The 27,221-nt window shown below is 44.0% G+C and overlaps 2 protein-coding genes across 2 annotated transcripts; one reads left to right on the top strand and one right to left on the bottom strand.

Annotated features, from left to right (window-relative positions):
* The first annotated feature begins 10,884 nt into the window (after positions 1-10,884).
* On the top strand, positions 10,885-17,477 carry GRPEL1 (GrpE like 1, mitochondrial). The gene is made up of 4 exons (XM_055796280.1): positions 10,885-11,028; positions 11,966-12,134; positions 13,670-13,751; positions 16,091-17,477. The coding sequence occupies exons 1-4, from the start codon at positions 10,955-10,957 to the stop codon at positions 16,435-16,437; spliced, it is 672 nt and encodes a 223-aa protein (XP_055652255.1). The 5' UTR covers positions 10,885-10,954; the 3' UTR covers positions 16,438-17,477.
* A 1,677-nt stretch (positions 17,478-19,154) lies between these two features.
* TADA2B (transcriptional adaptor 2B) lies at positions 19,155-25,249 on the bottom strand. The gene is made up of 2 exons (XM_055796279.1): positions 24,942-25,249; positions 19,155-23,885 (listed from the first exon to the last, which is right to left on the bottom strand). Exons 1-2 carry the CDS (start codon positions 25,209-25,211, stop codon positions 22,893-22,895), a joined length of 1,263 nt encoding a protein of 420 aa, XP_055652254.1. The 5' UTR covers positions 25,212-25,249; the 3' UTR covers positions 19,155-22,892.
* Between the last annotated feature and the right edge of the window lie 1,972 nt (positions 25,250-27,221).

Consider the following 27,221-nt stretch of genomic DNA (forward strand, 5'->3'; position numbering starts at 1 on the left):
AACTTTACTGCAGCTAAACAATCGTTTGTACCCTACCTTCTCTGAGTAGACATAAAACATCAGAGGAGAAATACTCAGTATGGCTTATAATTTTTTTGTTATTAGGAATAACAAAATAGGATGTCAGTTACTGTCAAAAAATAGATATTTTTATAACAGTAAAAAACAATCACTTCTATACTTCCTACTCTTCTTTAACTAGGGAAAAAAGATACTAAAACATCATGAATTACTATTTTAAATATAGGATTTTTATGTGCAATGATTTTATTCCAAACAGTAATAAATCAGGGGAAAAGGTTTGCTCGCCTTGCAAAACACAGGATACATTAGGTACAATTTGTTGTTATTGATTGTCAGAGGTATTTAGAGAACACAAGGTATGATATAAGAAGAATATATTACTTAAATATTTTCACAGGCATGTTCTTTTAATTTCAGAACTTTAGAAAAGTAATAGATCTTTCCAATCTGCCGTATGTTGCCTGCCACTTCTGTGTGGCATATGGGGCAGCGTTTCTTGTTAAATACAATGGGGTTTATTTTCAATATGGTCCAAGCACCAGGTAAGGATTTATGGTTAAATCATATAAATCAACATTATCTTTTTTTAACAACTAGGAACAAATGAACCAACTCTGACATGACTAAAAAGAGATCTTTGTAATGCCATTGCTAGCACTACATGCTTTCTGACCAAGAAAATAAGTGGTTGGTTCAGTCTGTGTTACACATAGATATGCTCATCAGACATGGTAGTATCCTGACACTAAGTTAATCTGACCATTACATGTATTTCTGTACTATACATACACTTCATCTCTGGCACCAACGTATGTTAGAGCATCCAAGAAACATCAACAATAAGCAATAAGGATTTGGCTCATCACAAATCTTGCTGAAGAAAGATGATATGATATAGAAATAGCAAACTTGACTTTCCCTACAGTTTATGAAGTCCTTCCTGAGTTTAAACTGCTTTTTCACTCATCCCAAATATTTGATCTTCCTTCCTATTCAGTTAGAAGGAACTAGTTATCCATATTTACAGAAGGAGGCTCTTAAGGAGCATCCCAAGCCTTCTTAGGCTGATAGTTTGGTTTAAAAGCCTGTTTCCTGAGGTTGTCTTAGGGTTCAAAACAAGAACAACATGCTGGTAAATAGTTTGGAACGCAACATGAGACATAAGGAGGTACTCCTATGACTCAAATCAAGGTTATGGTGACCCTCACATTTCTTGCCAGCTCACAAGACAGAGCACAAAATGCAAGAGTCAAAAGACAGGATATCTCCTGAAATAGCTGGGTAAACCACTGACAAGGGTCATAGTCATAAGAAATATTGAGTGAAGCTGAGGAGATCACAGCCAGGGAAAAGAGAGTTAAGACCAGAAGACAGGGGATTATTCTGGAAGGCAGACTGGAAAGGACATAAATACATTTGCCAAAAGCCAAGCAGACACACAAACATGGGATGTGCAAGCAGACAAGCCTCAATGATGTAAAGCTGCATACTGACTGCAAGATAGACAGCAACTTGCTGGGCCTTAAATATCTTTGAGAAGCTCTTCTTTTAACATGCACATGCTTGTACACCAGCTGCAATGGTACAGCTGATATACTAGGTGTAGAACTGTAGCTTACAGGATTTTTGTAGAAGTATTTGCTAGAACTGATGTTTCAAGAGTGATTCAGATACCTAAAAATAGATATCTAAAAACATTTTAAATGAGACTTCATTATGAAGCTGGTGGAAACAAAACAAGACTTAACTAAGGCCTGTGCACTTCTGGAACAGCTGCTGGAGGCCAGGTGGTGTATGTGGGGTGTTCTATAACAGGACTGCATACATATAGCACTCGGATCACTTGCTTTGTAACTTACACGGTGGAAACAACAGAGAACTGTGCTGCTAGCCCAGACAGATATAAAAGTTCCACAGTGGTATCACTGGCCAAACAAAATGAAGCCTGACACTCAACTTATCCTTTGACCCTTTGTAGGTCAAAACATTGCTCGGTGTTAATAATGTATTACTGCTTCCGGCCTAATACCACCTCTGTCTCACATTACATGTCATCTCACCTGCTGTGCTCCAGGTGATCTTCCATTCCAGAAATAAATGTAACAAATTTCAGATAAAACTGGAGTTCAAGTAAAGCAGGAGTGCTTACAGGGCAAATGGAGGAATGCTAGAAAATGCATTCCAGAAACTCCCTAAACACAATGAGATTTCACCACAGGGCACAGGCCTCTCTAGAAGAAAACAGAGACAGTTCTACAGGAACAAGTTTCTCTAAAGCAGTGATTTATATTTATCTAGGTTACAGATTTATTGAAACTAGAATTTCACCTAAATATACAATGAAAATATATCACAGAATGCAAGCAAAACCTGATGAATATACAACCCCTGTAAAATGAAGTATACTACAAATTTTCTGGAATGTCAAGTGAAGAATATGTCTGAAGTCCAAAATATTTATGTGCATAAGCAGAGATCAGATGCACAATTTCAGCCATTCCATTTAAAATTTTTGCTTATAGCTTTCCTAAAATATATTAGGAGTTTAAAATACTGGTATTCCTCTATGTCAACTGAGTACATGTCATTAATACAACCTGAAGAAAATAAGAAGAGAAGATACACATGCAGTCAAGTTGTATTTATCGTTAGCACAGTGTTTATCCCACTATAGCGTCAGGCCTATCTATTATTTTATGTACTGGCTCTGCCTGGGATGGAGTTAGTTTTCTTCCCAGCAACCTGCATGATGCTGCATTTTACATTTATGACCAAAATAGTGCTGACAACATGCTGATGTTTTAGCTGTTGCTGAAGAGTGGTGCTTACAAAGTGCCAAAGCCTTCTCTGGTTTTCACTCGGATCCCCCAGCAAACAGGCTGGGGGTGGACAGGAGGTTGGGAGGAGACATGGCTGGGCTGGAACAGCTGACCCAAATTGACCAAAGGGTTATTCCATGCCGTATGTCATGCTCAGCAATAAAACTGGAGTGGGAGTCTTTCCAAGGCAGTCATTGCTCAGAGGCTGGCTGGGCATCAGTCTGTTGGTGAGAGCTGGCAATTAACTTTGAATCACTTGGTGTTTTTTTTTCATTTTTTCCCTTCACTTATTAAACTGTCTTTTTCTTGACCCACGAGTTTTTCTTGATCTTGCCCTTCTGATTCTCTCCCCTATTCCTGCTGCAGCGGGATGTAAGTGAGCAGCTGGTGGGTGCTTTGTTGCTGGCCAGAGTCAACCTATCACATTGTGCCTACAGAGGAAGATAAATGTATCCTGCCTTTCCCATTCAGTGACTCTGCCTGAAAAGTTGAGACTGTCTTATCACCTAACTTAATCAGCATTTTGCACTTATTTAGTGATACGCAGAGCCTTTACAAAGGCAGGTAAGATCTGAAAAGTAAAAAGCTGGGTAAATTTGCTTTGCTGCCTCAGAATTGCCCCCAGCTGGGAATTTATTCCTTACAAACCATAAGCTGTACCAAAGAAATTGCCATTAATGCATAAATATTTCCTGTGCTATGCTCTTGCTTGACCTTACTTGTAGTGCACTGGTCAACTCCTTACACGATTTACATAGTTTAGCTGGAGTTTACTGCAAAGCTGGGTCTGAAACAGTTATTTGCTATGTGGAGAACCATGAGAACAGGTCTGGTAAGCTGTCTTCTGGCAGAAAAGTGCACCATCTACCTTACAGCTCTCCGTTATCTCTGAAACCTCAACTTCTTGTTTGTACATCTTTTATTCACTTGGTGTTGTACCAAGGCATTAACAATTGTTATTGTTATTGAAAAACAACAACCAGCAGTCCAAAACTGCTTCTTTTGTTCCAAATAACAGAAAAGCTGTCAAATCAATGTGTAGACAGTTGCTAACATGTCTGCAGAGCAGTATAGAGCTGTATGAGATACAAGGTGCCTCAGATAGTAGTTGCTTTACAGCAGCACAACCAGCTTAGAGCTAATTAGCCTGACAATGTACCGTGACACTCAAGCAGTTTTTCTAGCACTTCCAGGCTACTGCCAGCATTCAACTTCTAAAAAATTAGCCTGGGTGGATCTGTCCTACAGAGCAAACATCACTGTAATAATAGTACAGATAGACCATTCAGTTTATATGCATAATGTAGAATTAGGAAGATCAACACATTAACAGTTCATAACTGCAAAATAATTCTACAAACATCTTTCCTATTTAATTATCCTATTTTACTTAAAATAACTCCAAGATAACTATACTTCTCATCTTCCTCAGCTTCTTCAAACTTGCACATCCCATTCCAAGGAGGAAGTGGATTTTTATAGCTACAACATGACAGTAATTTTATTCACTAAGACTTTGCCAGCCAAGGCACTTGGGGAGTCATAGAAAAGCAATAAACAGATATTTAAAAAGACACAATAGAAACATCAGTTTTAAAATAGACTTAAAATACAAATTAAGCATGCAGGAAAAGGTGGTCTAATAAACTACAGACAGCTCCAGTCATAAAAAAGCTACAAGCTCTTTGAAATGGAAGAGTCTGCTTTGCTCAGTAACGAAGATAAATTAAAAGAGAAGTCACAGCAGGGCAGGGATTCTCCACCTTAAAGCTTTACCATAGCACTAGCATAATTAGCAGCCAGCACTAATACCATGAACCAGAGCAGGGGGTATCAGTCACACCATTTCTAGAAATGAACGCAGTGCTGTTGAAGCAATCTTTAACATCAAAAAGGTGAGGGTGTTCTTGGCCATAAATCATTATGAGATCCTAAACAAGCTCACCTTCAGCAAAACCTGAGAATGGGTGAATAAGCAGAGATGAAAACAGTGTGTTAAAAAGGCTCTTCCACCCTAAACTGAGCAGATGTGGTGATGCAAAGTGCAGAGCAGAAGGTGAAAGAGGAAGGAGAAGGGACAGCATAAGCCTGTGTAAAATTCAAGGACCAGCAATGGGTTGAAAAGCCAATGAGGAGCAGCTTGTCCAGTCAAATCAGAGAACAGTGTAGAGACCAGGAGCTGGTAATGGAGTCAGAAAGACTATGTGGTTTCAGCGACAGCGGCAGAATTCCTATTTAACACATTGCATGGTAGTACAGATTCCCTTCCCAATATTTTATTTTATAAGCTCCTAGCACAAGACCATTCATGGTGCTGAACCAATAATTTTCAACCAGTTTTTGATTGATTAATAACACATTAACCTGAGGTGATTCATAAATCTGAGGTGACCTTCAAAAGAGCAGTGAAAGTACTTTGGGTGACAACTATTAGAAAACTTAAAGCAGCCATGCTCTTGCTTTCTGAACAAGGTGCAAGTACTGTGGATGTCAAACAAGGGCTTTCATTCATTTCTGTCTTTACCTGCCTGGCACAGGTTTTACACTAAAATAAAATCCAAAACCTGGAGTTATACCATAGATATCAGTAACAGAACCCACATGATTTTGAGGAAAATCTGACAAACACACCCACACCCACCCTTAAATCTCATTAATCTAACTTTAATGATGATATGAGCTCCTATAACAGGGTTGAAGTTGTGCCTTCACAGATGCTTGTGGAAAGGGATCAAAGAAAGTGTGAAGCACTCGATTCAGAGACAGGTTTAAGTCCAGGTTCAGAAACTGCAGTCTCCTCATAAAGCACCAAAAAGGTGTTAGGTAGATTTTATTCATGTAGCAATCAGATTTTTGGAAGCTTTTTATTCCCTTCCACTCCAGCTATTTTTACCTGAACTCTTTGTCTCCATTCTGGCCAGACTCACCTAGCCAGATCAGGATTGAATGGAGCACAGCAATGGTCCCACAGGAGTGTTCACCCACTCATTAATTATGCGTAGAAACACAATTAAAAGCTCTTGCTGCTTTCTAGAGGAGTTGAATAAAAGCACAAGATAACCTTTTAAAATGTTGCTTTATGCTTCTTTCATTCATAGCTTTTCAATACCCTTGCACAACATCAGCAGAATGAGCATTCCTCCTTTGTTAGCCAGCTGGGTGCATGAAGAACAGCCTACCTAAGAGGCTGAATTGTGAATCAGAGCACTAAAATATGCCTAAACGAGCTCTGTGCACTGGCCCAACTAATCATGCCATTCAACATCCTGTCAGTCATCAGAAAAAATATGTAAAAAGCCAGGGAGAAGCATTTGCACAAGTCACACCTGAGCAATAAATAGCCAGGCTTCAGGCTTTTACAACAGCACTACTGGCCACCTTTTCCCTTTAACTAATACAAATCACTTGTATACAAGGGCAGCAGAAAGGGGCCCACAGCAATTAATTCATCAAACCTTAAAGAAAAATTAAGAAAGAAAGAAAAAGGTAGATCTGATTGTCAAAATACCATTTCAATAACAGCACTTCCACTGTTAGCCTGTGTACAGAAACAGATACCAACAACTGCTGTCTTCTTGGCAAATCTGAATGTGACAAAAGAGATCTGACCTCCTCTTCTGTCAACATCTTCTGGTAAGTTGAAAGGCAACAGTTTATTTTTATGAAAAATATTAAGAAAATCCATGACGCCACACTAAGGATCACAACTGATTTGAAAACTCTTCTCTCAACGTTCAATAAATTTGTCTTAAGGTAGAAAGCCACATCAGCATGATAGAAGATTGTTTCTGTGCATTTGAACAGTGTGGTTCTGACTGGTAACTAGACTAAAGTAAGACAATGTTGATTGACAGAGGTTTTTCCATTTTTGTATCTCCAGGAAAGTTACAAGACATACATGAGTGCCCCTCATAACATGAGGGCTCAGAGAACAAACTGTAATAGACAGCCAGATTTGTAAATCCTTGAGATACCAGATGATTTATTCAGGAATATTACAATAAATTGTCTCTGAAATTGTGGCGTGCTGCTTTGGGGATGGATCTCTTCAGTGTCCTCCCAGGAACAGAACTTTTGTTATTCTAAATTGCTCTAATTAGCTCTCTTCAGAGCCCTGTGGCTATAGCTATTAGATTTCCAACACAGCAACAACATTCTCCAGGCAACAAGACGGTTACAAAATGTATCTTTCAAACTAGTTAGCAAAAAGCTATGGGAACTCAAAGAATACCCTATAATCAGAGCAAGATGTATGATTCTGCATTTTCAGCCTAAGGAGAAACGAGGCAGAAAGAAGGTAGTACACATTCTCTTTTGGGAGAGATTTCTTAAAATGTCTGCATTAAAAATTATAAATTCTGAGTGTACAAATTAACCATCTTAGTACTGCTTTCATTAATAGAAAGTAAGGTTATTGTCCCCCCACCATCCCAACATGCATTTCAGGATTTAAAGTTTCTGGATTCGAATAATGATTTAATCTCTACTGTCCTCTGTCTGAAATGGATCCAGGGTGTAGCTGATCCTCAGTCTCAATAATCCTTATAAAGGAATATTTTTTTATTATTATTTTATAAACAAGGATCAGTCCCTTAATTTTACACTAGATATCTTTCCACAATGGACTATGGAATACTATGGTTAAGTGGTCTTATCTGCAATCTTTTCTAAAGGGCACAGGTATGAATAACAAGTTTGTCTTTACTGCTATGTTGTTCAGTAACAGCCTTACAGCTAAATTAACATTTTTAAATGTGATTAGGTATTTCCTGGTAACTGGCCTGAAAGGTCACTGCTAGAATATTTACAAAGATATTTGGGGGTTATTTTTTTTTTTCACTTGCTCTCACCATAGCTCAGTGTTTGGTTCTGATTAGGATGACATATAACACATCTGATCAGAGAAGACATGATACCCTTTTGCTCTTATCCTCAAAACATTAATAATACAGTTCAAATTTGAAACACAAATGTAATGGCATGCTGTTTGCTGGTTGAATATCAATAGACTATATCTTAGCATTAGGAGACCGAAGTAGTTGGTTTTGGCTTTTTTTTCAGAGAAACAGAAATGCCTTAATTTTTCATTTAACTTCTCAAGCACAAATTGTGCATTTATGGCATTTTGTATCTCAAAGGATTACAAGTCTCTACTACAAGTGCAATATTATTAATAATAAAGAGACTTATCATTCAGTTGACATTTTTAATTTTCAAATTATAACAAAAATTCCCTTGTGCTCTCTAAACAACTTTCTTGTAATGTACTGAAAGATTACTACCCTTAATCTGTAGTTGTGGAAATGAGGTTAAATAGCTGCACAAGACCACAAAGTGAATCACTAGAGGAACTGGGAATTATATCTAAATTACCTGATTCTATCACTAGTTCACAGAAATTAGAGGTTAAAGTAACTTGTAACCACATCAAGTTGAAAAGTGGCAGCTGGTTAACGTTTTAGAAATCAAGGTAAGCATTACTTATCATCAAATCATATTCAAACCTGGTGAGGAGCAAAAAACCACTTGGTATTGAGAGGACTGCTCCAGAACAAAACTGTTCTTGTTACTGAACGTCTGTGACTGCCAACCAGGTCAGGCAACAGATGCTGAATACTCATTAGTTGAGTTTAAAAAAAAAACAAGCAACAACCCACTAGGTGGCACTACAATTAAACCAAAACGGACTGAAATCGTGCAAGTCAGAACAAAGCATGAAAAAGCCTTTTTTTTTTTTTTTTGGTCACAGCTAGACAGTACTAAAAGCCAATATCAGTCATGATGAAACAAGCTCCACACACACTTGCATGCTCTTCTTTTGTGCTGCATATGCTATTTACTCTTGACCCATCAGTATCTGTGCTAGCTGCAGGTTTTTCTGGACAGCTGTTCAAGTTGAGAAAATCACAACAAAATTCATTTTGACTGTGAAGTATCTTGAAAATTTGCTTGCTAAAGGGCTATGAACTGTCATTTGGGGTAAACTGATCCTAATAGAAGACAGAACTTGTTTCAGAAATCTCAAGCACAAATGTTTTTTAATAAATGATTAATGAGACATGCTGGCAATGGGCTTTTCTAAACCTTTTGTTACCAATTCTGTGATTTTGCGATCAGTCATTAATCAAGCACAACTTCCAAAGATGGCAGGCAGAAGAGAATGAAGAAAGGCTGAAATAGGAAGCTACATACTGAGTGTCAGAGAAAAACAACTGAAAAGAAAGATGAGACAGGTAGACTGCTTGTCTAGGTTTTGTAAGGAACCAATAATCTTTCCAGCAAACATTTTAAAAACAATGGACCCAAACATCCACATACCTTCTCAGTCTCATTTCTTTGTGACTTTCTGTGGCTATCACCCTTAATAGCTGTTTCTATTTTTCTCCTTGTTCTCTCTGATCCTTCCTCAGCATTATCAGCATCTTCAACAGATTGCCTCAACTACTTCTTTCAGTATTTCTGATGACAAAGGTTGGAATTTGTGGCTTATCTACCTTCCAGAAAGCAGATACTGCCAACAGTACAGCCACGCTGTGTATGGACAGCACATGGCATAGACCCTTTTGCTTTGCTGTGTTCTGCACAGGCAAGCTGTTGGACTGTACTATCGTCACATGACAAAACAGCGATCACCAAAACATAAAAACCACAGACTGCAAAAACATGTGGTTCTTTTCTTAGAGCTGTTGTCTGTTGTTACCAAAGAGTGTTTCTTGGTATGCTTTAGCTCTTCCAAATCTCACAGGAAGAGAAATCCACGCCCATGTAACTGTAAGAGACAGCAAGAATCCTTGGGATCTAACAGTTGTCACAGTATGAGGCCACCAACCTTGTTACACCATTTATCCTGCTTTCTGCAGAGGCCATGAAGCAGTAAGTCATAAGACAGCAAACCTGCCAAATAAGAGTGCACTCTGACAAAGTTTGATCGAACTTAGCAAGATCCTAACTTCTGCAGGATTCTCATGTGGCAAGCCAGAAAGGTCTTCTGAAGCTTCTTTTTCAGTAATACTTTAATGATGCACTTGAATATAACATTTTCTGAATTTGGATTATGGAATCTGCATCTTATCTATCCTTCAGATTTTGTTTGGAAAGTGTACAAATGCATGCAAAAACCAGGTCGACAGCTGGTGTTCAGGCATCTGTGAATAATCTAGCACTCACTGTATGATAAATGCATGACCTTGGAGGCATTCTTTTTTCCTTTTTAACAAGATTATGACAAACTAATTGACAACACTGCCAAAGAAGTCATCCCAGTATCACCAAGCAGGGTTTCCACAACCCCCAGTTATGACACTTGCACAAACAGGTTGCACATGCAGGTGGCCAAATTTGGAGGCAGTGAATTAGCAACATTATCCCTTTTAATGAAAGCTCAACATTTTAGATCACAAGCACATATACAGTTGTAGGGAGCGTGTATAGACAGGTGATGAAAATCTTGGTGGAGGTTTGCAGACAAAACTATTGATGGATGCTACGATGTATTTCTGACAGTGGTCAGTAGTAACCGGGTTATTCAGCAGTTAGAAACACAACGAGCTGCGATTTTCAAACTTTTTCAGTCACAATAGAGATGTGGATGGATTATTTGCCTGGACGACCAGCAGCCACCAAACTGCCTCCAAGTTGCACTGACACGTTCTGACAGGAAAATACTGGCACCTGCCCTCAGCCAGTGCCCTGCTAACTCCTGCAGGCTCTACGTCCCCGACATTATGCTTTAACACCCTGCGGAGAGGCGGCAACCACCCGGCGGGACCCACGCTCAAGACGATGGCGACCCGTCCCCAACCTCCTCCACACGACAAAATGGCGCCGGCCCCGTCCGCCCGCCCGCCGCGCCTGCGGCCACGCCCCCCCCCCGCGTGTCACTTTCCGGCACGAGGCGGGGCGTGGAGAGCGCCCCCCAGCGGGGCTCCCCGCAGCGCCCCGGAAGAGCTACTGTCCCCACTTCCCGCCGCGCCTGCTCGGCCCGAGCGTGCATCCGCGCCGCGGCTTGGTTCTGGGCCGCGTCACTCTCAGCCTGCTCGCTCGCTGATTGGCGGCGGCCTCTCGGTGGCGCGGCGGGGCGGGTTGAGGCGGTGGGTGGGCAGGAGGGCGCTATGGCGGCGGCGGTGGCCCAGTGCGTGCGAGGTGCGCTGCGCCCGCGGTACCCGCTGTTGGGCTTCTCCCTGAGGTGAGGGACGCGCCGCGCCCCCTGGCCTGCGTCGGGCACGTCGGGATGGGTGGGCGTCCGGGGCCGCCTCGCCATCGCCCGGCCGGGCCGGGAGGAGAGCAGAGCGCAGCGCGCTGGGAGCTTCAGCCCCCGCGCCCCGGCCCTCCGGCTCTGCGCCGGGGAGCGCAGTGCTACGGCCGGGACGCGCAGGTGCCGGCCCCCGCCGCCCTTTACTGGCTTCCCTTACCCCCTCCCGGGAGAGCGGCCCCTCCGGGCATCGCGGGGCCCTCCTGGCCCCGTCTGGAGCCCGAGAGCCTGCAGGCCCGACGTCTTGCTGTGGCATGCAGGGACCTGCGGCCTGTTGTCATTGCGGCACTGATCCACCCGCCTCTTCCGTGAAGCCGTTTACTTGGGTAGCTTAGCTAGTTCAGCCTAAGAAATGTTAGGAAGGGATAGATAGGCCTTTTCGTGGAAGCTGGCCCGTTCTTGATATTTTTGTGATAGAGCAGTGGCACTGAAAGTGCTTTTCTGTTGTTCCCCAGCAATCGGCAGCAACCCGCTGTTCTCGGTGGTGTGTTTGTTGCAGGTGATTGCATCACATAAACTGGATTTGTTTCCTGAGTATTGGGCTGAAAACGAGCTCCTATTCCCCTTAAAAGTGCTGCAGCTTTATAAACTGAACATAATGGACACTTGCACTGAATATAATGGACGCTGTTGCCCAGCGGTTGTTGTTACCTCACAGCAAAGTTATTTTCTCTAACAGTGTAGACGGTCTAAGTTCAGTTACTTCTGATGCAAGGTTCTGCAAACAGTTTTCACAGACTTAGAATTGTTGTATTAATTTTTGGTTTAATGTGAGAATTTTGTAGATATTGACGTGTCAGAATGCTAATATCTAATGCTAATATCTTACAAAGTAAGCAACTCAGTAATATTGTCCACGTTTTTGTCTCAGGACTTCTCCACGACTGCTTTGTGTAGCAACACAACAGAAAAATACAGGTCAGAACTTGGAAGAGGACCAGAGTCAGAGCCAAAATGAGCAGAAGGTTGAACCCAGCTCTCCTGAAAAAATGTTAACTGAAGAAAAGGCCAAACTAGAACAACAACTGAAAGAAGTTACTGTGAGTGTCTCTTTGTTATCAGGTTGCATGCCTTACAAACTGTAAACTAAGAGTATTCATTATGAGTTTTCAGTGCACAATCTGGATACAGTTGTGTGATTTCTTTAAACTTAAGAGTAGATGTACTGCAAGACCTGAGATGAATGTCTGGTCCAAAATTAAAATTTTGGATAGTTTCTTTCCAATTTTTGGATGGAATTGGACCTTCTCTAGCTGGAAAATTTGTTACTGAGTGTGGCTGACTTCAGTTAGGTTTTGCTCAGTGGAGAGAGAATTTGAGAGGTAACTTTTTGAAGCTCATGCAAGGGTTTGAGTGTGTCTTCCATGTGTGTATTTGCATATGCCAAGAGCAGGCTTTCTGAAAACAAGTGCTGACTTTTCAAAGGTGGAGGTTAATGATTCTTTGCTTTTATGTAGTAGTGTACTTGTTACATATTATTTAGGAAGTGAAAGTTTCAAACCTTCTTTGTTGGAAAGCCCTTCAAACACACAGCTCAGGCATCACGTTCCCTCTGTTGCCCTAATGTATTTTGGATTCTCTCCCATGCAAATGCAGCAGAGGGTGAAGGATGCCCTTTAAGGTGCGAGGCATGGATTAAATAAAGGTGTTGCTTTTCTGGATGAGTGCTTTATATAAAATGTCACTGTTGACCATTTGAGACTTTGACAGGTAGCTCAGAACCTTCTATAGAAACAGCACCTATGGATCATAAGAGGATTTAATTTCATTTCTGTTGCCCTTCCCAAAGCACTGAAGGACAAAGCTGAGATGCCATTTAACATCCCAGCTGACAGCACTTGCTGCTGGCTACCTAATGTGGCTCTTCAGTCAACTTGTTGACTATTTTTATTCGTTTTGAGATTATTCGTTAGCATGTGAAGGTCAAGCATATTCAGAGTGGAAGTCCAACATGGAGTTCTGGCTTAGGTGGTGAAGCACTCAACTTGAAGTGCCTAAGTTTATTGAATTTCATTCTTAGTACATCTCCTGCTAGATGGCCGTATTGCTAGGAATAGACCAAAACTTAACCTGATCAACAGATGAGTTAGACTTCATAGTTTGTAAAGTTTGAAAAAAGTGGAGGATGGTCTGTGGTATGTATGGAGAGGGAAGAGATGGTTTGAAAGACGTGGCTGACTTGAATCTCTTTTGCCATAGTGTCAAAATACCTTATGACTAAGGAAGGCTTTCTGTGAACACACATCAGAAAGAGCAGAAGTCTTTGGTTTGTAAAACTTGAGTAGAGTTAAAAATTTATTCCAGCTGAACTGTTGACAAATACTGAGAGTCTGGAAACCCATCTTATTTCCTTTCCCTCACTTCTGTTTGCACTAAAGTGAAGCAAACATCTGCCTCTGTAGGAAGGATGCTGTGGTAATTGGCATGTTGTCTTCAGATTACTCTTTAGATGGTAGGTTTATGCTATGTAACTGTTTAAAATACTCTTTTATACTGAATATGCTGGTTTGAATTATTGTCAACTACCCAACCACTGGGAATTAAATCTCTTCTGTTACTGTTTTTTCTTCTTTAGGACAAGTACAAGCGTGCCTTGGCAGATGCAGAAAACGTGAGGCAAAGAAGCCAGAAACTGGTAGAAGAGGCAAAGTTATATGGTCAGTGAAGGCTCCTTTTGTGCGTATTCATAAGACCCAGGAAATTCAAAGCTTGACAAGTTGTACTTGCCAGTGATTCTGACTGCTTGGTTAAAAATTATATGTGAGGCATAGAGGTTTGAATGGTTCCACACTTGCATCAGGATTGTAATCATCTTGCTAAACAAGGGCAAGACTTAAAACTGCTAAAGTCAACAACTTGAAATGGTCTTTTAAATTTGGTATGTGATTTCCTATGTGTGCTGCACTAGTAGGTTTTCCAGTAAGGATTGCAGCCTGAAGGTCTCAGAACTGACTGCAAAAAACTGAACCAAGAGCATGCAATACTAGCTTTCCTTCTGGTTTGGTTTTGTCTTGGCGTTTGTTTTGCGTTTGGTTCTTCTTTGCCTGAGTTTTTTCTTTTTTATTTAGCCTTTTATATTTGAGTAACTTTTCTGTTCTGTTGAAGCATTCAAATAGAAGTAATACCTTAAGATGGGTGGATTCTTTTCAGTGGTAGGATTATATAATATACAAAAATATAATCACTGGCTATGAGGAATGCTAGAAACATCTTTCTTGAAGAGCCAGGCCACTGACATCTGATTGAGCTTTTTGACAGTTCAAACATCTGTAAAACAGAAATTGTATGCAAATACAGAACGGTGCTGTATCATCTTGGTGTTTAACTGTCACTGTCTTGAAAAATGAGTTGGTCTTTTTTGCCACACACTATACACAGCTGTACAGTTTAATTCTGAGTACAGAAGTTTTAATTTCTGAATACAGGGCCTTCAGTTAACGTGTACTGTAAGAAAAAGCATTTCTTAGTTACATAATCATGTACCATTTTCATGGATGTTTGAATGCTTCATCCTGAAGTTGATTTTTCGTAAGTATCATTTCACTGATGTGCTATTTAGTGCAGAAGGACTCTTGAGTCGTGTCTGAGCTCAGAAATGATACAACAGAAATAAATATTAAAATAAAATTTCTTGTGAAAACAAAGTTACAGATAATCTTCATGATTGTAAGTTTTATCGTTTGTGTATGACTGCTTTTTCTGTTGGAGGAAGAGAAGATAATTTCTGAGACTTGCATAAATTCACAGAGATGCAGTCACAGACATCTGCAGAGACAAATTATGCAAAAAAACCCCTCACCAACCCCAAACCAAAACAAATCACCTCCTGAAGAGTTTGGTTATTTGGTTTGATCCAGATCACTAAACAATTGGTTAATCTATGTTTGGGACACTTTGGCCTTAACCACAGTTTTAATTCAAAACCTCAATTCATTTGCTCATATTTTTAGAACTACTTGGACAGTATTAGTTACTGTTCTGTAAGAGCTTAAGTCTTTATGTAGTTGTGCAGTTGTTGAAGTGACGCTTTCCTAAGAAGTAGCTGATCCCTATAGATCCTGCAACATGCTTCTGTAGTTCAGGGTTTTTTGTTTGTTTAAATTGAAGACTTGTCCTCTGATAATGCTCATGCTGCTTTTTGGTAAGGAAAAAACCATCTGAAATGTGAGCTAGAATTAAAAAGCAGTCTGTGGCTAAAAAAGGAAAGAACAAGGCTACCAAAATGCAGTGCAGTTTGTCATTGGCTTACCTCTATAGAAGTGTGTTGTTCTACTGAATGGTTTTGTTTTTTCATGATTTCTAGAGATAGTTTTGTCTTAAGTGAGATTAGTCCAAGTTCTTTTAGTGTGAGCCAGAGAACCAGCTTCAGGACACGGACTATTGTTAAAGCATCGCTCAGTCTTTACAAGGCACAGCTTCTGACTCTATAAAAGTGGTTTGTAGTGGGAAGGAGAGATGTGAGTTCTTTTGATTCAGGGAAGAATCCCTGTTCATCTCTTGGACTCCTCATCAGTCTGACTTCATGCTTTTTTTTTCCTGCAAATACTTTTGCACATCAAACTAAAGGGTAGGAATAGGACAACATAGTACTTTGAACTGTAGGTGAATCCCAGGATGAGAAAGACATGAGGAAACTACATTAAGGCAGCTGAAGATTTTGGTAACTTCGGTTAGAATTTTGGCTGTTAATGTCAAGTCATCAGCATAGCTCTAGCTCTTGTAAGTATTAAGTTGTAATACGTTTTTTCCATAGAACTAGACGAGGTGGTGTGGATTTCAAGATACCTGTAATAGTTCTGTATCATCAAGTGAAATTGGGAAGGACATTTTACCCCAAATTTTTATAGTATCACATCTCTCGTAAAAAATTTAAAGAGTACAGATTATTGCTGTAGGGTTTGGGGTTGTGGGGATTTTGGGTTTTGGGGGGGGGGGGGTTAATGCTTGTTCCCCTCAGTGGACTAATCCCATTCCCTTCTATTTTATTTCTTTTTAGGGATTCAGAGCTTCTGTAAGGACTTACTAGAAGTTGCAGACATTTTGGAGAAGGCAACAGAAAGTGTTCCAAAAGAAGAAATTAAGGATGAAAATCCTCACTTGAAGAGCTTATATGAAGGTCTTGTCATGACAGAAGTACAGATTCAAAAAGTGTTTAAAAAACACGGCCTGCTCAGACTGAATCCTGTCGGAGCCAAATTCGATCCCTACGAACATGAAGCACTGTTCCATGCTCCCATGGAAGGGAAGGAGCCTGGCACTATTGCATTAGTATCCAAGATTGGCTATAAGCTGCATGGGCGTACACTACGGCCTGCCTTGGTGGGTGTTGTGAAAGACGCTTAGCTGCTTAATTTGAGAATTTAAAATGCCATACAACTATTAAACAGCTGGATGGTTTTTCTCTTACACCATGCTTTCCTCATTCCTCTGCCCTCTCAGAGGTTTAAATGAATTGGTTGAGGTCTCCCAGTGAAAATGAAGCAGCCCATGAAACTCTCCTGCTTAGTGGCCTCCAACATCACTGTTCTGTAAGCTCTCTTCTTAAATACAAGAGCCATTAAGCTCTGTGATGGTTTAGATTAGGTAACATTTTTTACAACTATTGCTACCGAAGGTGCATTAAATGGAACGGAATGAAAGACTCACAAGAATTTTGCAATCTCACGCTTATCGCTGTGTGTAGACTGCAAATTCAAATGGTGGTTTACACACTTCCTTTTATTCTGTAGAATCTAACATGGCAGAAGTGGCTGAAATAGTACAAATAACCCATTTTCTGCAAGCATCCATCAGCTTTTAAACACTGACGTGATAAATGCCCTTTTTAGTCTATTAAAAAATAACTTCTCTCAACAACTGAAATTGAAACCTTTGTGAATTCTGACCTGTAAATAAAAGGAAATGTAGGCTAGACATATTTTGTCATTATTCAACCCTTTTTGTCTGTACTAATGTTGACTCAAGAAAACCATCTAATACTTGTATGGCATTGAAGTACCAATAGAATTTATCCTATCTCTGGATTTTTAATTTAATATTGTATAAATTGGTTTAATCAATTTTGATAGTCTTGTAACTTCCAAACTTTACAATCAGTTTGTTATGCAAACTGTAGTTACAACCCTGTTGAAAGTCAGAATACCCAAAGAAGCGAGCAGCTGAGAGTTTGGTATATACTGTCTTTTAGAATTACATAAATAATTGCATGTAAGTGGCTCAAACAAAAATGTGAACTTAGTTTCATTTTAATTTCTTGCATTTACTCAGCTTGGATCTTAGGTTGCAACAGAACTTCTCCCATGTGCAGCCCTTGCCGTATCTAACTCCACCTGCTGCTCCCAGTCCTGCAGAATCAGGCTAAAATACAATACGTGATTAACTGAGTGCTTTGTCCTATGTTTGTCTGGTCACATGGATAGCAGTGGTGGAACTTGGCAAATTACACCACCGACAAAGCATCTGTCCTCTTGTATCCTCAAAGCCCATACATTTAACACACAGGACAGAAATTTCAAACTTGGCATGTTACTAGGGCCTGATAAACAGTAAGTACTGCTGAATTTTTCACCCTTGTTTCTGGTTGTCTTGGATTAAGTTCTTACCTTAAGGTCAAGTATCGATTATTTTTCTTGGTTCAGATGCAGATTTTCAAACAGCTTACTGAACACCAGACCTACTCACGGTGAGAAGTGATGACTTGCTCTTTGAGACCTTTTTCCCAGTGCTGGTTTGCCTCATGGGAACCAGTTACCTAGGAACAACCTAAGTGCACTGCTGTTCAAGGGTTAGTCATGTTTAAGGATTCATTCTTTCTTCTCAACTCAGAAAGAAAATCAATGCTTTGACTAGGCCAGGGAGGGAGAGTAATTTTTGGTGCATGTGAGAAGACAAATACAGTGTTAATTTTTCTAAACTAATCATGTACAGGGATCAAAATGCAAAGATTGAATGTAGAACTACAGCGGGGCAGGGGGTGCTAGTGGGGAAGAGGTTTCCATATACTTAAGTGAATTTGGAAGTAACTTCTTTCCATCTGGGTTAGAGCATGCTGTAGCTGTGTGAAGTAGGATTGAAGAAGTGCACTTTTTGATTTCTGGGCACGTTATGTTACAACACAGAGACATGGACATACTGGACAGAGTCCAGCAAAGAAGAGGGGACTCAGAGGGGTTGCGAGGCACTGGCACAGGTTGCCCAGAGCAGCTTTGGATGCCCCATCCCTGGCGATGTTCAAGGCCAGGCTGGATGGGGCTTGGAGCAACCTGGTCTAGCGGAAGGTGTCCCTGCCCGTGGCAGGGGGGTTGGAACTGGGTGATCTTGAAGGTGCCTGCCAACCCAAACCGTTCCATGACTGGAACCCATGCTCCACTGATATGCCATAAAGGGACTAGCGTCAATTTATCTACCTTCTAAGAACTGTCACATGTTATTCTACCCTCTTCCAACCCATCTGGCCTTAAAACTAAATCTAGTAACGACTTCATTCATATAGAAGTTTTTCCCATGGGGATTAAAACAAAGGGACAGCTTCCTCCCTAGCAGATTAAAGAATTTTTTAATGAGCTTCCCAGCACCTCACACAAACTGTCTTTTTTTCCACTAGGTAACTTCATTCAGGGTGTTTTTAACCCGTTACTGTTAAATGTTTAGCTCAAGACTCAAACTACTACCTTTAAAGCTGGTAACTATCTCATTTAAGTGGTTCCTTTTTGTTGGCCTGCCCTGTCAGAGAGGCTTTCAGCACCGAGAGCTTCATTCTTTACTGAGAGCACCTGTGTGTTCTGCCATACAACCGTAAGAAGCACTGAAGAAATCAAAGCGGGAGGTGGTTCTGAAACGTAAGCATAAGAGCAGCCAACAAAGCTACCACCACTACCTCTGCTTTAGTCGTTTCATGAAGACCATTTCTCTGCCTTCAGAGAAGGCATTCTTCATTCATTTTTGTTTCTTCATTTTTGTTTCTCTTCTTTAGCTAAAATGCATCTCCATTTGTTACTTCAAAGACTGGAGCCGCTTTCCTCATTACACAAGTTAGGTTGCCATTAAATCAATAATGGAAAGAAACTTTAATACAAGTTTATTTACCAATATACAATGCAAAAACCTAGTAAAATGATGTGTGCACAACATCAGTTAGGTTTTACATGGTTTCAGCACAGGCATTTGTGTGTCTGGCACAGCTACACCAGGACACTATTCAAATGAGTGCAACATTCCCTTTAAGGAAGAATCTGATGAGCTGAACATGCTCCCCAGGTACCTTCCTTCACAGTATTTAATGTGTCATCACTTAAGGGCAACCGGGGCACATGCAAAAACATTTTGTGAGAAGAGAGTAAACCAGAAGGCTAAAGAAGTCCATTACAGTTGCAAAGAAATTCGATGCAGCTGCTGCACAGGACAGTAACGGCAGAGTGCTTAGTTTGTGTGATTTGCAAGGCAGTTTATGGTCAAAGACTGGTGCAAACCTACTAACGCTGTTCTTAATGCTTGCTGGGACTGCAACAGAACATGGGGCAGGAGGGTTTGTATCCAGACTCTGTTAACAAACCCTTCTGCACTAGGTAGTACACAGAGAACGGAGATTAATGCTCCCTTGTTACCTAATGAGCAAATACTACTGGAAAACATCACTAGAACTGGACTGATTGAAGTAAACATACAGCATTAAAACAGACTTATTGCTGCCTCTTATCAGTAGCAGAAGATCAGTATTTTGAACAGCTTATGGAGTGTCACTTTTTCATAGGCGTACGTCAATGCTGTTAGGACAGATGCTATAATTAGCAATATCTTTAATTAGAAAAGTAAAGAGCGTTAAGCATATAAAACACCTTTTCATTAGCAACATGAAGGCTAGGTTATTTGTACAGTACAGGAAGCACTTCCAGATCAACACAAGATACATTTCCTATGTTTTTTATCAGCCCCTTCACTACAGAAGAGAAGCAGCACAGCTCTAGTAAGTTGCTGGATTAACATAACTGCATCTCAACTTAACAAACAAACAAAAAACCAGCAGCTCATAATGAAGGAATGCTTAGACTAAATCATTTCCACATTAAAATACGAACAGCAGCATCCTCTAGTGCAAGTCACCTTTAAAATTAAAAGCATAGCTGACAATGAGACACTGCTTCTAGGGAAGCCCTTTCCAAGGGTCTAGTATTTGCTAAAGCAAACATTTACCACCTTGAATTTGCTTGCAAGTATAAAATAAATATTGATATCCATATTTCATACATTAAAAATACTTTATTTTACATTCATTTTGATGTTCAATAAGTTACGTCTAGCACCAAAGAAACATTTTGGAGGGACTGAGGAATTAAGAAACTACAAAGTGTAAATGCAGAATTCACTTCAACTTTTAAATGACTCACTGGTGCCTAGATGATTTTAAGTTATTGTTCAGATGGGCTTTAGACTATTGCTTCAGTTAGATGTGCCAAAATAGCATAGAAATATTAAAAAAAAAAATCACAGATTTGAGGGGGAAAAAAAACTCAACACAAAGAAACCCTAGTTCTTTTAAACTCCCAGCTACGTGCAGAGCTGAGGCTCCTGAACACTATCAGCAATGGTATGTTATGGCAGTTAGGTAACAAGTTACAGGAAGAACCAAATTGCATAACTAGAATACTAGAAAGAAAGGCCAAGCTTCCTTTCCACAGGAGGACAGAGAAAATAACCAAGGGTTTATACCTTATGAACTTGTGTGCTCTTTGTACGTGCAGACAGGGTGGAAGTGGGTCTTAAAGCTACTCAGCACATCGCAGTTAGTTCCACTGCTGCCAAGGAGAGACAGTTTTGTCTCAAGTATTCCACAACAAGCCACTTACAGGTAAGCCCAACAAAGTATTACATCCAAGAGGACATAGCCCTTACCTTTTCTGAAGGGGCATAACATCACAAGCTCAAAAGAAAAAGGCACTAGAGTTTTGGTTCTTTTCTTCCTCAGAAATGCTGGCTTTGTAATTGTACCCCTTTTATTCTAAACTCACTGCTAACACTATTTTGGTAATGCTGGATGTATGAACTAAAACCCAGTTCTGCTCAGTATACCTCTGCCAAGTTGCAGAATCAAATACTGTTTTAAGATGTTGTGGTATCCTCACTGACTACAGCCCAAAGCATCAAACCAAGATGACATTTTCAGTGCTTGCACTTGTTCTGAAGCCAGTCACGTTCCGTGTTTTGGCACACCTGCACTCCAGACCTGCCCAACTGGCCTCCGCTCACGGCTTCCTGCTCTGGACACGACCAGCAGAGAGGCTTAGGCACAAGTAACACGGTGCCGTCTGCTACGTAGCAACCACCTTTTTTTTTTTTTTTTTTCATTTGGCTGAATACCAGCTTGGGGAATTTAAGGATGAAGTGAGCATAACAATCCTTTTCCAGTCCTCCCTCAACATCTTCCCCTTAATCAGCAGATCTTACCAAAAGAGCACTGTGGATCTGGCATTTCTGTCACACGCTGCGTTACGTCGCCAGCTGCCGCCCGTCTCAAGCAGCTGGTTCAGACAGCAGTCGTTAAAAGAGTTGTGATGAGTTACCTCTCAAGGTGCGCTGCTCTCACTGGAGCGGGCCGCATGCACCATTCTCCTATTATGTCAGGAATTCCAACTTCAGTGCGGTTAGCCTGGCCTGTGTCAAGGCACACACAGTCAGGACCCTGTAAGGGCTTGGTTTACGGCTCCATACTTCGGAAGCACACTAGCTGTGCACTTTGACCTAACGTGTATCACTTTGCATTTTTGTTTTTACAAACCAATCTCTGATCACTCTGAGAATCTTGCTCCCTTTCCCTGTCCTTCCCAATCAAATTCATAGGAGGAAGCTACACCCCCTCAGCCCATACAGAGACTGGAGAAGGAGCAGGCTCCCCCCACAAAAGAGATTTTGCTGTGTGAGGCTTCCAACCGGCACACCACCACTGGCTGCCTACCTTCCCAAACCCCATTTCCCAAATCAGACACTCGATGGTAGTGCTGACCCCTCCTCCGGAGCAGCACCACAGCTGCCCTGTAATATTGCGGCTTTGCTGCTAAGTAGTTACCAATGAAGCTCCAGTGCCCTCTGTTTCAGCAAAAACTCAAGTCAAAGCTAGACCCAAATCAGCCGGGTGCCAGGGTAGCTCTCCAAGAAGCCTCTCCACAGCACAAGTATCTGAAGGCATCTCACCTACCACATTTCTTGCCTTCCACTCCCTGCCATGGCTCATGCCTGCTGTATTCTCGACAGAAACTCTCACTCTGCTGTCCCAGCATCTTGGCTGTAGTTACTAAGGAGAATGCTCCCAAAGCTTAGCAATGGTCACAAAAATCCCCACTCACTCTGCTCCTGAGCTCAGGACTTTCGTAAGCTTCACTTTGCTGCCAGCATTACACCAAAAAAAACCACGAAACAAAGGGAGGAGAAAGTTTCATTTGCTGGAAACTATCTCCCACCTTCAAAGAAAAGCAAGGATTACACTGATATTTATCCAACAGTAAGGAGTAAAGTAACTACTCCAGGACTACTGGATTCGAGTAAGTTCACATGAAAGAAAACTGCTCTAATAATGTACCAAAAGCAGTGAAATTCAATGTAGAAGTTTCACAATGAAGTACTTTCCATGATCCAAAGCAAAAATCTATTTGAACCATGGATCACTAACACTGTGGGGGTTTACGTATTTGCTTTTTGTTGTTGTTTAGGTGACATAATTTCTGTATCTTTGGGGAGGGAAGGAAAAAATAACTGAGTCCTTGAGGCTGTAATGGGCCTCTGCTGCGTTTTTTCAGATCAGCCGAGTTTCATGAAGCATCCCTGGATATCCAACCACTTTCTGTTAGAAAATTTAAAATCCTTTTCTTCAGTACCTTATCTAAGTAACTGGGAAGGCGACTCTTTGAAGGAATTCCTTGTCTTTTTTGGAGATGGTCTTTAATGATTATAGTTTTTACAGTCACATAACGTGCAGGAGTCAAATTTAGAGAGCTGCAGAGCACCTTTTCCCTGTCCGATAAGAGTTCAAAGCCAGGCAGGTTTTCAATGGCAGCGAATTCACCTTCTTTACCATCTTCCTTCCCTCTCTTAGAACTAGCTATGTTTTTATTCTCCTTCCTCTTTTCCCGTTTATGCCTGGCTGCCTCGTATTCTGCCGACTCTTCCATTTTGGTGATTCCGTTTCGACGATACCGCTGCAGTTCCCGAATCTTTGCTCGAAGAATCCTCTCCTTGTGCATGTTCTCAAAGAAGTCTTCAAACTCCTTACAAGACATGAACTGGTACAGAGGCCTCAGTTTCAGCCTCAACTCCTTCTCTTCTTTCGTGATCTTTCGTTTGGGAGCTTTCTCCTTGTCCTTTTTATCCTTCCCCAGAAAGGCTGGCACCAAGTTATAGTCTCGTGCAATGTTCTTCCGCCGTTGCCTCTCCTTGAGCTTCCTTACATACATGTCTACGTGAGCTCTTTTTAACTCTATTTCCACATCATCATCATCATAGTTCACGGAAAGGCCACTGATCAGAGTCTCCGCATCCTGATCGTATTCGATCTCATAGTCATCCCGAAGCGGCATGTATCCCAACTGCTGCTGTTCAGCTACTGATATGTCCAGCGGCGGGAGCGGTGTGGTCAAGCTAGGAGAAAGCGGGCCACCACTGGGACACGTGTGATCCGTGACTCTGTTTGGAATAGTGTCCGGGATGCAGGCTTTTCCCAGGTTGCCATGGATATACATGCTCACATAGTGTTCCATCACCTCCTGAGGAGTTCGGGATGCTCCCACGTGAGCAGCCATGTCCTCCTAAATGAAAACAAGGAGGAGCGATAAAATGATTCCCATTACATCTCCAGCGTAACGTGCACTCAGGTAAGAGCATGGCAGCTTCTTCCCTGCTCCTTCAAAAGCTGACTCGCAACACCTAAACTTCTCTAGACATACTGAAATTAGCCACATTTCCATCAGATCTGCATTTTTAGGTACAGGTTAAGTATTTACGAGTGCATAGGGGCATGCAAGCCGTTTACAGAAACGCCAGTAAGGCAAGCTGCATCAGATCCTCTGGGCACAGGACACTGGATCCACACAGCAATTCCTCAGCATCTGTTGTTCTCTCAGTCAGCTGAGCATCACCAAGAAGGTTTCTAAGTCCCAAGCCAGCACCAAGACAACTATGCTGTTTGGATTTTGCTCACTTGTACTGCATTGTTGAAGGACTTTTAGAGCAACGCAGAAATAAAGATAGTATTTACTCTTTTTCTAGTTATTAAAGAACTAAAACCAGGCCACCACGACCACAAACTTTGAGATTTTGAAAGCCTTTGCGTTCAATGAAACAAAACACAATGAACCAACAGTTACAGAACCAAAACAGCGATGCTTCTCACCGCTGCTTTTTGAAAGCGAGCCTGACTGTACGCGGGCACGGAGGGCAAGTGGCCGGTTCCCTGGGACCTACCGACGGGCCAGGCCGAACGCTGAGGGTGTGGGATGTGCGCCGTGCGCAGGCGGGGGGAAGGTGCCGGCCGGGGCCGCGGCCAGCAGCAGCCCCCGGCAGCCCGCAGCGCTGTCACGGAGGGGCAGCTCTGCCCGGCAGCTCCCGCGGGGCCCCCCGAGGCTGCTGCCTGCGCGGGACGGGGACACGGGGACACAGCGCCGGGGCCGCCGGCCAGCCCCGCGCACGACCCCCGCCGCTGCCAGCCCCGCGGGCTCCCCTCAGCCCAGGCCGGCACCGGCCCCCTCGTCCCGAGCAGCGGCCGCCGCAGGAGGCCAGGGCCGGCGCTGCCCCGCCGGGGGCTGCCCGTGGCTGTCGGGGGGGACGCGGCCCCCGCCGCCCGCCGCCCGCCCCGCGGCCCTTACCCAGTTGCCGAAGCCGAACTGCTCGATGGCGTCCAGCAGCAGCTGCTCCTCCCGGCTGCTCCAGCCGCCCTCGGCCTCGGCGCCCCAGAGGGTGAAGCGGCCGCCGTCGACGAGCTGGTAGCCGTGCCATCGGCGGTGCGGGCCGATCTCGGCGCCCGCCGAGAAGCAGTCGGGGCAGAGCTCGATGTCGGCGCACTCGGTGCAGCGGAACCGCAGAGAGCTCACCTCGGCCAGGCAGTACACGCAGTACTTCTTCCCCAGTTCCGCCATCTTACCCCGCCCGCCGACCGGCCGCGCGCACGCGCCGGCACGCCCCCGCGCCGGCATCGCCAATGGCAGCGCGCCCGGAGGGCGGAGCACCGCGGCGGATGACCAATGGGCGCGGAGGGCACGGCCCTCTCCGCGGGTTCCCGGCCAATGATGCCAAAGCGCCCGGGCGCGGGGGGGATTAAACGGGACGGGCCGCGAGAATTGGCCGACCGGGATCCGTCTTCCCTTGTCGCGGCCAATCGCGGAGGCGACCCCGAGCAACCCCGCCGCTGAGTGGCCAGTGCCGGGCCAGGGGGCGCGGCCGAGCCGGCGCCACGGGGAGAGGGGCGGGGCCAGGCCGGCCGGCGGAGCGGAGCCGAGTCCCGTTGCCCGGGCAACGGGGGAAGCGGGGAGCGGGGCGGCCGCGGAGGTGGAGGCGGCGGCGGGAGGGCCGGGGCTGGAGCCGTCCGCGGGGCCGGCGGGGCGGGGGGAGCTGAGCCCTGCCGTGCCAGGGGAGTCGCCGGGGGCTAGACGGGGCCGGGCAGCCTACGGAACCGGGGCCGGAGGAGCCGCCGGCGCCGAGGGAGGTGCCGGAGCTCTGAGAGCTGGAGGAGCAGGAGGAGCCGGGGCAGGAGAAGCCACCGGGGCCGGAGGAGCCCGAGCCCTGGGAGCTGGAGCAACAGGAGCCGCCGGGGCCCTGCGAGCTGGAGGAGCTGGAGCCGCCGGAGCCCTCGGAGGCGGCGGCCGCGCCAGCAGCGCCGGGGAGGAGGCGGCGAGCGGCGGGGACGGTGCCGCGGGCGAGGCGCATCCCGCCGCGGGGACTGACGAGGCGGCGGACGAGGCACCCGAGGAGGAGCGGCGGGAGCGGGCGGCGCTGCTGGAGCAGCTCGGCGGGCAAGCGGCAGCGGCCAGCACCCGTCTGCAGCTGCGGCTGTGCGAGCTGCGCCGGCAGGGCGAGGGGCGGCGGCGGGCCGAGCCGGGCGCGGGCGGGATGCGGCTGTGCGCCCAGCGCCTCTGCGGCTGCCGGGGCGGCGGGAGCCGGCGGCAAGGCAGGCGTGGGCCGAGGCCGAGTGGGCCGCCCTCCGGGCCCGCAAGGCGCCGGCGGCCGGCGCGCACCCAGGCCGGGGAGCGGGACGAGCAGCCGCCGCGGCCACCTCCCGCCCGCCGCCCAGCCGCCGCGGGGAAGGCCGGCGCGTTCCGCCCCCGCACGGCCCGGCGACCGGCCTCCCTCCCTCTGCATCTGCACCTTTTCCCCCCTTGAAGCTTTGTTATGGTCGTGACTTACTGTAAAGGGAAGCGCTTCTGCCCTGGCAAAGCAAGGATTAAAGGAATGGCGTGATCCTTTTATTTCTGCTCCTCTAGGCCCGCGTGGAAAACATCAAGCTGAAGCGTGAAAGCCAAAATCTTGAAGCCAGCTTGAAAGCTGAGGGAGAACAGGCAGAGCGTCCACAGTCCAAGGCCATCAAGCACATGGAGAATGAGAAGCACAGCGAAAAAGAGTGCCTCCCTCAAAGATGAAATCTTAAGGCTCAAAAACAGGCTAGTGAGCAGAGTACACGTTCTCAGCCAGGTCAGGGAAAAACTACAGTTTGTGGAAGCTGGAAACCAAGACAGAAAGGCGGAACTGAGCTACCTTAAGACTGTCTTAAGACAGACATGCTGACCAAAGCAAAACAGGCTAGAGACAGACTGCAGAGAAGAAACTGGAAATTGCAGCAGAAACACTTCTGAGCGGGTCGCTCAGAAGTGAGATACTGCTTCGGGACTTTGAGGAAAAGGTGCATACTGTAGAGTTGCTAAGTCAGCAGTTGGAAACACTGAAACATCACTAATGCTGGCCTGATCCTTACTTGTAGGGGAATTCAGAAAAAAAATCAAGGAAGCCAATTCCTCCTTCCTTACTCAGGAGAACTGAAGAAAAAAATAAACATGGAAAATGAGCAAACAAAGGAGTTTTGCATAAACCTAACTTTTAATGTTGCTTTTTCTTGCTAAGTCTTGAGGAATACATTACACACATATTCCTGAAAA

The sequence above is a fragment of the Falco peregrinus genome, chromosome 2, assembly GCF_023634155.1.
Source record: "Falco peregrinus isolate bFalPer1 chromosome 2, bFalPer1.pri, whole genome shotgun sequence".
In the NCBI taxonomy this organism is placed as follows: domain Eukaryota; kingdom Metazoa; phylum Chordata; class Aves; order Falconiformes; family Falconidae; genus Falco; species Falco peregrinus.

Coding starts and splice junctions, on each gene's coding strand:
- GRPEL1 (XM_055796280.1), top strand. CDS start 10,955: ATGGCGGCGGCGGTGGCCCAGTGCGTGCGAGGTGCGCTGCGCCCGCGG. Junction 11,029..11,965: donor CTGTTGGGCTTCTCCCTGAG/GTGAGGGACGCG, acceptor TTTTTGTCTCAG/GACTTCTCCACGACTGCTTT. Junction 13,752..16,090: donor AGAAGAGGCAAAGTTATATG/GTCAGTGAAGGC, acceptor ATTTCTTTTTAG/GGATTCAGAGCTTCTGTAAG.
- TADA2B (XM_055796279.1), bottom strand. CDS start 25,211: ATGGCGGAACTGGGGAAGAAGTACTGCGTGTACTGCCTGGCCGAGGTG. Junction 23,886..24,941: donor AGTTCGGCTTCGGCAACTGG/GTAAGGGCCGCG, acceptor GTTTTCATTTAG/GAGGACATGGCTGCTCACGT.